Below are 13,618 nucleotides of genomic sequence, written 5' to 3'. Positions count from 1 at the left end.
TGTGTGTGTGTGTGTGTTGAAAGTTTGTGTGTGTAAGAGGGGTGGTATTCTAAGGGATTGCCTCTCCCACATCTAAGAGGTCTCATCTCTTGTCTTTTCTGGTCTTGATCTCAGGGCCAGACATCTGCTGATACTTAGAGACAACTGCAGCTGCGAACCAGACTGTACTTGTGTACATTTGTGTGTGTGTGTGTGTGTGTGTGTTTGCACATGTGTGTGTCTGCATAAGTCCTTGTATATTTGTGTCTATGTATGAGCCTCTGTTAATGGTTTTGTGTGTGTGTGTGTGTGTAACTAGGGAGACTCTGGATTGACCTCAGTCACCCAAGCCTGCACCCTGTCTGACTCCTGTCCACTGTTATGCAGAGGGAGGAAAGGCCTTAAGCCTTCCCTGGAGCAACGTCAACATATATCTACCCCAGGAAGCTACTCTCTTAATATCAAAGCCTTCAAGGCCGTCTTAAATGGCTTGCATATTTACTCTTTTTTTTAGATATGAGTCCTTTTGAATGACCTTAACCTCACTGGAAAAAACATAGATTAGAATTAATGGCGAGTGTAAAGGTTGAACAATTCCCATTGAATTCTTTCAACATATTGCTCGCTATTAATCATCCCTTATAATGTAGCGCGGGCCTATGTGCAGGCAATTAAAGTCACAAGGCGCAGCAGTGTGAGTCGATTTCATATGATTTGTGACTCGTGGTGATTATTTTTGTCTATGTCAACAAAGCAACAGTTTCAATGCCCTTTTCAGGATAGCTGCCCTGGCACAATAGTTGTGTGCCACTGCTCAAACTGGTTTAATCACTGTCCTTCAGTTTCAAAGTCCCCACGTTGTTATCTGCAATGTGAATGTGTGACAAACATCAGTATTTGTCATGGGAACGTGCCAGGAGTCAGCTGGAGGGCTGAAGTGCAGTCGGGTTTTATGTGTTTTGTAGGAGAATGATTAAAAGAAAACCCAGCTTTAGAAACTCCAAGGAGGCTGTATGGTGTTTCTATGTGTGCTGCCTTCCTTTATAAGAAGCCTACTCCACCAACAAACTCGACCAAACTCATTGCTCTCGCGTTTTCTTTCTCCTCAAACCCGGTGTTTACTGTTGTGGCTTGGCCTCCACCCAGCCTTGCTTTAGAGATATATAGGAGGCTGCGAGATTTGTGTATCCGGCAACACCCTCTTCAACAGCCCTTGCTAACTGCCTTGTGTGAAGCAAAGCTGAACCAGATGTGTGTGTGAAGATTGATTTTTACCACTCCCTCACATTCTGCATCCATCAGCATGCTGTGCAGGGCATTTAAAAGCGGATTTTGCTCGTCGCTCCTCAGGCATAACTAAGTATCCTAGTGCCCTCCTTTTTAAAACAAACAGCCAAACCCAAAGAATGCTGTAAATGCAAACAAATATATACATCCAACTCAAATGTTAGTAGCACATACATACATATACATATACATACATATAGTAACTGATGCTGTAACGATGAGCCTGAAAAAACACAAGTTAAAGGAATAGTTTGACATTTTGGGAAAAACGCTTATTTGCTTTCTTTCTGAGCACTGGATGAGAAGATCAATACCACTTATGTCTGTACAGTGAATATGACACCACAGCCAGCAGCTGGTTAGCTCAACCGAACTATGGGAGTTTTTTCTAAACTCCCAGCCAAGAAATAGTCTGCTGCTGGCTGTACTGTCACATTTACCATACAGCTATGAGAGTGGTTTGGATCTTCTCATCTAATTCTTAGCCAGAAAGTATAAGAAAGTGTAATTCCCAAAATGTCAAACTATTCCTTTATGAGGGAAAAGGGAAATAAGGAGGTGAAATAACAGACATAAAACCATTCACCCTGCTGTGAGTGAAGAGCCACATTTTTTATTGCTTTCCTTATACTGCATTCTCTAAAGGTGACATAAGCCTAGATAGTCATTTAAACTCTGAAGGTCTTTTGTTGTGGTAGCTCATTTTAGTAAAGACAAACCAACTCAAGAAATAACCTGCTGAGGTAATCAGCATTAAAAAGCCTAAATCAAAAAGTGTTTTTCAGTCCTTGCTTGTTTATTGTCTGCATCAACAGTATTCCACCACTCTTCTGTATTACACTTTGCCTCTTGCCACCCCATGCAAGTGTGCAACAGTGGTCTGTCATCAGTGCTGGCAATAGGACAATGGGTGCTAATTAGTCAGATGTGAGGGCCTGACCTGTGAACAAAAGCCCAATGAGTGACAGCAAGGCTGTAGTGTTGACTGGCGTACCCAGCGGGCTGTAACAAACCCAAGTTATGTAAGCCAGGTAATTACTTCACCACCAGGGGTCAAAGGTAAATGGGAGTACAAGCCGAGAATTGGCTCTCTAAGCACAACCCCACCACGGATCACCGTGAGTGTCACCACAGGTCACCACTCTGTCCACCAATCAGAGGGCTGGATCTGTTCTGCCCTCGCGGGTTCTTGGCTCATGTCCCGTCTGTTACTTCCCGAGCAGACAGACGGTCACAATCAGGGAGCATTACCATCACTCAGCAACTGTGTGTTTTTGTGGAGGATTATATATTTAAAAGGACCCTGGGAGGAGGGCGAGGAAAGTAGTGTGACAAACTATGAAGGTGCTCACTCAAGGGTGCAGAAAGCAGAGGCCCTCACCCCCAGTGACCCTGCTGTGTGGGAAAATCAACCCACACAATACGGAGCAACATGGCTGACTGTGTTGTTGTCATCTCCTCAGTATTTCCTTTGTCTTTCTCTCTCTGCTTCCCTCTCTGCCTAACCATTTTCATTCCCTTCATGCCAAGGCGCTGGGAGAGAAGTATGTTGCCAAGTTGAAATTATACACCAGAAGGCTAAATACTGACACAGAATGATATGTTTGGTGACTGCAGTTGGATCGTAATGCATCACAGTAATACAACTGTAATAACATTACTTTTTCCAGTCACCAGATTTGTAAAAAGTAATCATTTTAATTCAAGTGATCCTGTTAGTTTATGTAAAAATTATGTGAACTTGTTGTTGGCTCTTTTTAAAGTCAGACTGAAGATAAACTTTGCAGAATTGTTTCCTAGTCTTGTTTTGGTCATGTGAAAGGGTAGTTACAGTATATTGTCACTACTTGATGATAAGTAAACACAAGACAGAAGAACAGTGACATAGTATTTATTGGCTTCCATTAATATTCACAAACAAAAAGACATGACATTACAGTTAAATATTTAGTTAAATAAAAGGAGGATGTTCTTACCTGTGTTGAGTTTTGAATTACTAATGAGTAATGCGTTACTTTTTCTAAGTAATTATTTCAATTCTGCTGTGAGAAGGGAAGTTGCACCATGTTGCCATAATAAACTGTTGCACAATAATTCATGTGATATTTTCAGATCACACAACATATCAGGTGGACACTCAGTATGGTGGTTAAGAGTGACATGCCAAGTGCATCGCTTGACACCCTCTTTGCCCACTGTCTGTGAAGCTTACCTTCTCTCTTTCATTTGGTTCCTGCTTTCGCTCTCTTTTCACTGCTCTCCACTCGCTCTGGTCTCTGAGGAGTGGGCTTGATTGAGTTAACAGCCCCTCCCTGTAATGTTGTGAAGGAGCCAGACACATGAGGTGGGGTTTGGGTGATGTAACCCTGGGAGAAGTGTAGAGATGTTATTTGCTCCTCTGGAATTTAGATTCCTGCTCCAAAACTAAGGCGGGGGGGGTGGAACTGGTTTACTCTGCTTTTTACATAACAATGTCCATTTGTGATTTTAACATGATAAAATGAACCTGGATTGACTTTATGAGTTCTCCTCTCTTCTCTCTTCGCCATTTATATGAATGTATTTTCCTGAAAGTAGATATTAATGGACTCCAATTGTTTTCTTATCATTTGTCAGTGTTTGAGAACAAGGATAAGATCGTGATTGTGATGGAGTACGCCAGCAAGGGTGAGCTTTACGACTACATCAGTGAGCGCCGGCGCCTGAGCGAGCGGGAAACGCGACACTTCTTCAGACAGATAGTCTCCGCCGTGCACCACTGCCACAAGGTGAGAAAGCCCATACCGTACTATAAGGAGAGAAAAACACGCACATTCATTTTCCTGGTCTCTTTAAATCTCTCTTTGTCTCTCTCACACACACCCAGACTTTGTTTTCCAGGCTGCAGCATGTTCATTGTAACATTAACCATGCACCTCCACAGTCAGCCATATAGCCAGTTAATCTGCAGGCCCTACACAGTATGCTTTTCTTGGCACACTGGTTTAAGGGAGTCATCTGTTTCTGAGTGAAGATGGAACACAGGCCAGTTTAATTCAAGCTTATACTCCGATTACAGTGCACCAAACAGACCCTGCATTAATTATGTCTCATCTGCTGACACGCTGATGGATGTCCCGAGATACCCCCAAAGCTTTTCCCCAGAGATTTAGCTCCAGCCACACCCATTTCAACCCCTGTTCCACACCTCACTAACTCCCATCAAAACCCCAAGGTCCCAGGGCTTGTTTGGATGGGCCCCCCCCCTTCTTGTCATCTTCTTCCCAGCTGGAGATAGGGATGATGTCATGGTCCTCAGATAGGAGAGTCCCAGACAGCCATAAATGATGAATCATCACTACCAAGCACAACCTCCCTCAGGGTGGGGTGGCATGAGTCACTGACACAACAAGCAAGTAACCATTTCGTCCTTGTATCCACCAATCAGGGTCATGTGAACATGAGCTCCCTGCTATGCAACAACCAATGAGAGTTGCTATGCAGAGCGCAACCATGGGGGGTGGAGTGATGGGTGAAGTCACTTCTCCACATCTGAGCTGGGTTCTGTCTGTCTGCATACCACATGTTAATTCCAGGGTTTTTAAAACCCAGGCATTAACAGCATATTTGTTTTTTAATCCCAAGATGTTGTGAGAACATCATTCATACAGGGTGGTAATTACAGGCTCATGTTTATGTGACACATGTGAGTCAATTTAAAAGGAAAATCACAGCAGATGTCAGCATAAAGACCCCGGAGGGGACAGGACCAATTAAAGAGTACTAGACCAACAGGCTGCCTTGATTTCCCCCGAGAGCCACAAGCTAGCTTTGTCAGAGTAAATCATCTCTTAATACAATGGACTGTTTATTACTTGGATCAATCTCTCATGAATAATGCATTGATAGATTAATCAATCATTACTTTTTTTTTTCTTTGTCTTTTAGAATGGAGTGGTGCACAGGGATCTGAAACTGGAAAATGTGCTACTGGATGAAAACTGTAATATTAAGGTAAGTTTGCCCCTCGATCTGATGTCATGCACTACCCACAGCACTTTAAATGATCATGGTCAGTGTAAAACTCACACGTCGCCCTCTTTCCACAGATTGCTGACTTCGGGCTGTCCAACCTCTATCATAAGGACAAGCTGCTGCAAACCTTCTGTGGCAGTCCGCTCTATGCTTCACCAGAGATCGTCAATGGTAGACCGTACCGTGGCCCAGAGGTGAGCTCCAGTGAACCAAACAATGACAATGACTAAAACTGCAGCTGTTTGTCTGTGAACCTAATTTCTAGGACATGATTTCCTTTTTATGTCATCCATTTTTTTTAATCACCATCATTATTGTCCTCCCTCGCTGTTAAATTTGGTGTGAACCTCCCCTAGATCTTTTCATTATTATTATCTCACTAGTGATTATCATCATCACATAGGCCATACACAAAGAGGGGGATAGGGCTTTCTTTCTGTTTCTTTGATGGGATTACTATTAGTCTCCAGTCAAAGGGAGGTCTCTCTTGCAACTCCACAGTAGGTCAGCTCAAATACTGTCTGCATCCCTGCCCTGTCCTCCCCTTCCTACGATGTCCGGGTCCTTTGAAGTGAGGGACTGGAGGATAGTTTTAGCTCTCTTTTCCTTCATCTTAATGGAATCGGAACAAGCTCCACAGCCTCAAAAACACGCTCATGGTCAAAGTCAAATAGTTTTGGTGAAAGAAAGAGTGAAAATGTCTTCCCAAAGCCACATTTCTGGCAATTCCAGAGTCATTCTGAAGGGCGTTGTCTTTAAAATTGCATCAGTTACATAAAACAAAGCAACAGAGGGGGAAAAAACTTGCATTTTTAGATATTGAAGTCCAACCATTCAATTTAGTGTAATTCACTATAATTTACTCCAGAGTGCTAAAAACTACAGCAGCCCGATTGCAATCGAAATTACAGAACCCTGGTTGGGGTGAGGCCACAAATTACAGCAAACACAGGCAACGAAAATAGAACACAACAATAGTGCGTGCCCTGTCTCGCTCCCGGGAATGGACCAATGGCAACAGGAGAGTGAAACATTCTTGATGTGGCTCCAGATCCTTAGAGGAAGTACACTAGCTCCCTAACTGGCCCTATCTGATTTCCTCTTCCTAGACTATGTCTCAAAGCTTCAGCTACCACCATCAAAAGCACATTCCTCAGGACATCTCATCCTTCCATAACCACAGTGAACACACACACACATCACATTTCCCTCCCTGTCACACACACACACACAAGTCATCTGCTGATCACTGAATGGCATCCTGTCTCCAGCGAGTCGTCAGGGAAAAGGATATCATGACTCTGCCATCTCTGCCGGACTCATTACCCCCTTCCATTCCCACCGCTTCCCACATGGCTCTGCACCTCCTCATGCCCCAGACACAAAGTCTTATGTAACCGCTTACTTAGAAAGCCACATTGACATTGCATTAGGTTGGTGGTCAGAATGTGCTTGCTTCTGCCTGATAGAGCAGGAGAGAGTACACTGCAGCGTCACAATGCTTTTAGCAGAGATAGTCTTGTGCAATGGTAGTGTGAAAAAGTGATTGTGGCGCTTATTAAAGTCAAAGTAAACTCAAAGAGCATAACTCTAAGGTCTGTTCGCTCTGATGTTGAGTAGAGCTAAACTCATTCCACAACATTAATTTTAAGGCCATGAATCACTAATCAAAACAGTACTGGGAAGACAGCATTTCCATTACATAACACCAGATCTAACCCGCCTCAACTTTTTGTTTTATATGCTCGCTGCACACAATATATATGTCTCATTTGATAAGCAGTGTGTGTTCTGTCCATGACTGAATGAGCAAGTTTATTACCTTTTTTTATTTTCAACAGGTGGATAGCTGGGCTCTGGGGGTGCTGCTGTATACCCTGGTCTATGGGACCATGCCATTTGATGGGGGAGACCACAAGAACCTCATTCGCCAGATTAGCAACGGCGAGTACAAAGAGCCCACTCAGTCTTCAGGTACTGCAAGAACCTTTGTATTTCTCCCATTTTTTGTTGTGCTAGGAAAACATACCTGATCCCAGTGCCCTTTATAAAACTATATCATAAACTATACTTGGCTAATCTAGTTCAGCTGGATCTCAGATAGAGGTACACTGACTCACTGAGGTACACCATTTGTCAGAAATTGAAACCACTGACCCCTGACTTTCTGCCTATTCATTGTACAGGATTCACTTCTTTATGTAAATTCCAGAAAACATTTGAAAGCCCTTGAGACGTTGGTCTATAAACTATTGAATGGAATATGGATCAGAGTGCTCTCAATGTACACATAACGTAGCATCTGCACAATCCATTACATATAATGCTCGTTGCCCTTTTTGTCCAGACAGTATAAAGAAACTCAATTATATCACCTAAGCTACAAACCTGTCATACTACGCCATTTTATTTTTGTAACATATTAACATGTATTCATTTTTAATATATCTAAAGTTTAATTGGTTCAGGAACTGGAACATGCTTTTTTATTAGATTTTCTTGGAGCATTTAGAAAACTATTTTGCTATCATTCCTATTATATATTCTTTCTATATATTATTGAGTTTTGACAATCATGGTATTAAATTGGTTGTGTTGTGTTATTTAACTGAGGATGCATTATTCTGGTTTACACCGAACAATAGAAAAATAATCAGGCTTCAGGTAGTCTACTTCCCCTCTCACTGCTCTGTAACAACATATAATCTTATCATAGACAGCATTTATATGCCACGTGGTGTGTAGTATGAGACAGCTTACAGATTGTTCTTGTTCTATTTCCTGTAAGATGCACGTGGACTGATCCGCTGGATGTTGATGGTAAACCCTGAGCGACGGGCCACAGTGGAGGACATAGCCAACCACTGGTGGGTAAACTGGGGCTGGAAGAACAGTGTGTGTGACTGCGAGACCCAACGTGACCATGGAGGCTCGCCCATGCTGGCCCGCTTCATCGACTGGCAGAACCGCACTGAGCCACGTGGTTCTGGAGCCAAAGCTGCAGCCATGCCCCAGCTACTCCGCCAGAGGCCCAAAAAGTCCAAGAAAGAAAATGTCGAGGCAGGACAGGCCCACTGTGGAGCAGAGGACAAACCAGGTCTGAAGAGACCCAAGGGGATTCTGAAGACCAGGGTTACTGAAGAGCAGCAGTCTGCCAGTCTGGAAGAGGTGGAGTTGGGCCAGGCCGCGCTGCCTCAACAAGCCGAAGGGGGAGAGGAAGCCTCGAGCCCAGATCGAGAGGAAGAGGAGCCGACTCTGGGAGGAGGCTCGCCAGCTAAGATGGTGCCCTCTCTGCCCAAGAAAGGCATCTTGAAGAACAACCAACAGCGGGAATCAGGGTACTACTCCTCGCCAGAGCGCAGCGAGTCCTCCGAGCTCTTAGGGGGTGCCAGCATGTCTCTGCTAGCCACCTCTCCACCCAAGAGAGTGATGGGGAGAAAGGGCATCTTGAAGCGAAACGGCAAGTACTCCACATACAGTGGGCCTCCCTCAGCAGCAGCAGTGGCTGGAGTACTTGGTGAGCCTCCTCCCTCAACTGACTCCGGTCTGTCCCGCAGTCAGAGTCGGCCCTCCAGCATAGTCGGGGAGGACAGCTCTGGCCTGTCCCTGTCGCCCAGCTCCCTCAGTGGGGCTGAGTGGCATCCCTCCACCCCTCACCTCCGCCCAAACATCAGGGCCTGCGTCTCAGCCGAAAACCTGCTGCAGCTCGCCAACTTCAAGGGCTTCCAGGCAGCCCCATCGCACCAGGGACCCAAGTTCAGCCGCGGCCCCAAAACGAAAGGCTCCCCGGGGGACAATGGCAGCTTCTCCTTGCTGGGGGACCTGGAGGACATGACTCAGGTGTACCAGCAAGCCCTGGACATCAGCAGTAACCTCACCTAACAGATGGGTGGCAAAGAGAGAAGAAGCAGAGGGAATTGAACATGACTGTGTTTGTTTGTGTGTATGTATGTGTGTGCACAGATGTCTACGGGTGGCATTAACGACCAGTGTGTTACTGGGATACACCTTTTGGGAAGTTGTGGTTTTCCAAATGGAGATAAAATCTCGATGGAAATGATACGTCTATGCACACATATACACACACAGATGTACACTCTTAGGTGCACTTCTCTGACCAGAGGAAATTTAGTTAGGGTTTTGTGAACAAGAGAGAGAAGAAGCTGGCACGAGAGAATGCCACCCAGTCTGCTTTCTTGGCCCGCCCATAGACTTTGCTGTGTTCAACATGTTTACATATTCAGCAAGAAGGCAAGTTAGAATCACAAACGCAGCAACCAGAAACTGGTTGGCTCTTCTTTTACACCACACATTTTGAGTTTGAGTTTACAGAAGCACCTTAATACTCACACAGAGCATATGCTTTTGTGATCTTTACTTCCTTTAAAAAAAAAAGAGAAACAAACCAGGGTCTTGTTCCAAAAATAACTGACATTGCTGATTATTTATTAATATTTTCGTAGCTTTTAGTTTTAAGTGCAAAACTGGTGGGTGCTGGCTGTTACTGGAAGAGTCTAAAGCTCCTTGTCTCCATCTCTTTGTGTGGAACTGACATATATAATTATGTTACTCAGTGATGAGAATCATATATATACTCAGCATATATAAGTATGTCTGCGCTTGTAAAACACGCAGGCAAATATACCTTCATAAAAGCGTATGTCCTATATATGTGTATGATACTAGGGAATATGTAGGAAGTGCCTTTTTTGATTCATAATAAAAATTATGTATGTCATTTCCTTAAAGTGGAGGGAAAAGCCAGGCCAACCTGTCACCAGTTGTGCTTTTTTTGATGTTTGTTAATGTGGAGAGACCCAGGGCCTTCAGCGCACAGCTGACTAGCTTTACTTGTTTTGGGGTTCAAAGGTCAATCTCAGACAGTTGAGATCAAACAGTCTCGTCTCCTCCCCCCCGCCCCCCCAGTCCTTCCACAAGTAGAATCACACACAGATATGCCAGGATCTACAGGCTGCCTCGAAAAGACCTCCTCTGTGTTCTTTGTCAGTTGTTTAAGTCCATAGTTTGGTTTGTCAGCAGTTTAGGTGGCTTGGTTGAACACAGATTTGCTGGCAGCACCAGAGGTCTGGAGGGGCTCGCCTAGTGGGACATTTAGTGAAGGTAGATGGTGCAGACACCACCTCACAGTCCTGGAATGTGCCTGGCTCTCTTAACCATGGTTGCTTCACATTTCCGAGGCTACCTGATAAAACAGGCTGTTCAGTGAGAGATTCTGTGTTTTTGTTTGTTTGTTTTTTTGTTGTTGGGTTTTTTTTTTTTGTTGTTGCCAAAGACGGAGGTTTCCATTGTCAGACGAGTTAATATTTTACCCAAAGCTCTTCAAAAGAGCTAAGTAAGCTGTTTTTTTTTTGCCTGCTGATGACACAGCAAATTCCTCAGACAAAAGGTTGGAGACGTGTTGGTGCTAGAGATCTCTATCAAACCCAGTCCAACTCAGCACAGGTGGGATCTGCGGTCTGTGCTCAGCCCTCCAGCTGTGTATACTAGTCCATTATGTCAAGCAAGCACAATTAGCCAGCTATTGTTTTCATTTGACAGTAAGAGAGAGGGAGCGCATAGAAATTTATAGCTAGAGGGAGAAGAAAAGTGTGTGAAAGAGTGACGCATGGAAAGGTGCTGAGATTAGAAAGGACTTTCCTGTCGGAAAGGTCAAGGAGTAAGATTTATTTTCTGAAGGAATTGTAATGTAGAATGGTGAAAGTAAAGAAAGTGCTTAGAAAGAGTAGATGGAAAGTTTTTTGTTTAATGCCAAAGATGTGATGAAGTTTTCATATGTTTCAGGGGAATGGATAGGTCAGGGACTAATGAGAGTCTTTTGGATTTTTCTTTGACTAGGGAATCCCCATAGGTGAATGAAATCATCCCCACACTGGTTTCCCTTCTCGTTTTTGTTTTATTTTTCTTTTTGAGTTTTTATTTGAAATGCTGGAGGCTGTTGATACAGCTTGTCTTGAGGGTCAGTCAGTGTGTGACTGTTCTGTATGGCCTTAAAGTGTGTTCAACAGCAGCAAAAAGTAGGAGATCGGTGACTGACATCATCCAAAATATCAAATGATGTGGACGGAAAACCATGCAGTAGTGACCCAGAGGAAATAGTTCACATGTTGAATGTTTTCCTCTCGTGTGAAGGAAAGGTCCTGGGTATGGATTCAAATGAAAGACTTGTTGCGTATTATATTGCATTTTATTGCCTTTTGTATTGCATTATTGTCAACTGGATTTACAGTGAGAAAATTATACTATGTTAGTATTTTGTTTTATTATGCTTCTGTTTTTGATTTTCCAAAATATAAGAAACTTTATATTGCTTTATGTGATGGCAGATAATACTTCCTTCCTCGAAGTATTAGAATCTCTCTCCAGAAACAGACAAAACTGATCTGAATTTGGTGTTGTCGCAGTTTTCCCCTGTTTTAATTCACCTATGGGTGAGAAAAGCCCCAAACCAACTCTTATTACTTAATTGGAACAGGGCAAAATGCAAGAATATGTACTAATATATTAATAGCTGACCCTAAGAGAATTCAATTGCATTTCCACCTCTGCTAAAGCAGGGGAGGTCCACAATTCTGGAACAGCATCAGGAGAAAAAGGAAATAAAGCAATGGAAAGAATCTGATGATGAAACTTTTACTCTGCCAAACTGGAAATAAGTGGTGCATATCTGTTAGTTAGCAGAAAGTCTAATCATAGGAAAACTTGACTGGATATTGTTATGACAATAATAATAAATTAGTATTATTATGTTATTTAAGTATTATTTTTCGTTACGGCTCATTACTATTATTGGCTATTGCCATAGTTTTGGTTTTATTTTATTTTTTGTCTGTTGGTGATCTTGGACTGCCAAGGGGGATTAAGTCGTGTGCCTTTGGTATCTTTTATGACCTTTTTTTTTTGATAATGAAAATTATTATCAATGTGTTTTTATACTTGTATTTATTGGTGATCAAGCCATTTAATTTGTTGTCAAAATACTCATTTCATGCTTTGGCCTGCTTCTGGACTGTGTGTTGTGTTCAGGACATACTACACAGAAAGTATAATTTGTTTGTTCAAAATAGAGTGGTATCATCTCATTGTGAAGTCAGTGGCCAAGTGTGTATTTTAACAAATCAATAAGAGTTGCTTAAATCCTGTAAAAATGTCTTAATTCATCCATTTGGGTGTATTTCTACTCAACACAATGCCTCTGTAGTACTGTATCAACTCAAATAAATGGATCTTGAAAGTTACACGTGTTTGTTTTTATGCTGTGTGTGGTCATTTGAGTTTTCAAAGTGCATCTATAAGTTAAACTATTGGGTCATATCAAACTAATTAGGACAGTCCTTTGAAGTACACAAGGAAAGCTGCAATAAATATACAGTGGCTATAAATGAGTCTCAGGGGGGATCAGTATCAGTAGTAGTAAGTTTATGTCATTCACATCAAAATTCACAAAAAAGCGAATAGGCGAATATTGCTGTTTCTCACACACTATTAGCATTTCTTTAATGTATTTCCAGAGTTTAATCGTGACTTACAACATGGGGAAAAGCTCATATTATGAACCTCATTATCTGCACAACTTATTTCTGGTTTGATCCAATAGTGTAATTAGATAAACAACTATTCCCAGAGGTTCGACTGGGACAGAGCCACAAATACTTCACCCAATGTTCTTCTTCTTACAGTAGGGAGAAGTGTAGCAAACTTAATGGATGTCCTAATTTTCTTTCCTTTTTAAGAATGTGTGACCCAAAAACCTACATAAATGCATCTAGAAGGTCAGCAGTGGTGATGCACGTTGCAAAGAGGTTCTATTTTCATCATCTAATTCTAACATAATGAATGAAATTAATTAATGGGGGCAAAAGGTTGCCACACTAAATGAGTACAGGTCATTTTGACTCAGTATGAAATAAATTGTCAAAACCGCATGACCCGCTTAAAGCCGGCAGCCATCCTGCCCAAAGCAGAAGTACCAACGAGAACGGGACAGTTTTCGGCACTGAAATTCACCAATGTTTCCACACAGCCTTAGCATTAAATTAACTTGATGGATGTTAAAGTGATACTCTGCCCAAAATCTAAGCATTTGTACACTCTTAAGAAATAAGGATTCTAAAAAGGAGATCTTCAAGGGTTCTTTGTAAGACTGATGTTGCGTTGTGCAACTGAATATTCACCTTGCGTTAATCGCAGGATCATTTATATTTACTTTGCGATACTTATGCAAGTAACCTGAAAGTGAAAATGGGCTGTGTGTAGCCAGTGTTTGGTTTGTCCGTTCTGGGCTATAAACATGGCAATTCAACATGGCGAACTCCATGGA

At 42.6% G+C, this 13,618-nt stretch overlaps 1 protein-coding gene across 1 annotated transcript in view; it reads left to right on the top strand.

The window, feature by feature from the left end:
* Positions 1-12,536, top strand: part of nuak1b (NUAK family, SNF1-like kinase, 1b) — a 19,971-nt gene extending 7,435 nt beyond the window's left edge. Inside the window, exons 3-7 of the mRNA XM_035665473.1 lie at positions 3,883-4,034; positions 5,194-5,259; positions 5,355-5,474; positions 7,122-7,254; positions 8,069-12,536. Coding sequence (XP_035521366.1) covers positions 3,883-4,034; positions 5,194-5,259; positions 5,355-5,474; positions 7,122-7,254; positions 8,069-9,162 — 1,565 coding nt within the window. The 3' untranslated portion in view covers positions 9,163-12,536. The remainder of the gene's footprint in view (positions 1-3,882; positions 4,035-5,193; positions 5,260-5,354; positions 5,475-7,121; positions 7,255-8,068) is intronic.
* Positions 12,537-13,618: the final 1,082 nt, after the last annotated feature.

The sequence above is a fragment of the Morone saxatilis genome, unplaced genomic scaffold (genome assembly GCF_004916995.1).
Source record: "Morone saxatilis isolate NCDOM2014 unplaced genomic scaffold, NCSU_SB_2.0 Contig2, whole genome shotgun sequence".
Taxonomy (NCBI): Eukaryota; Metazoa; Chordata; class Actinopteri; family Moronidae; genus Morone; species Morone saxatilis.
The sequence above is the reverse complement of the archived record's forward strand: the minus strand, read 5'-3'. Positions and strand labels throughout refer to the sequence as shown.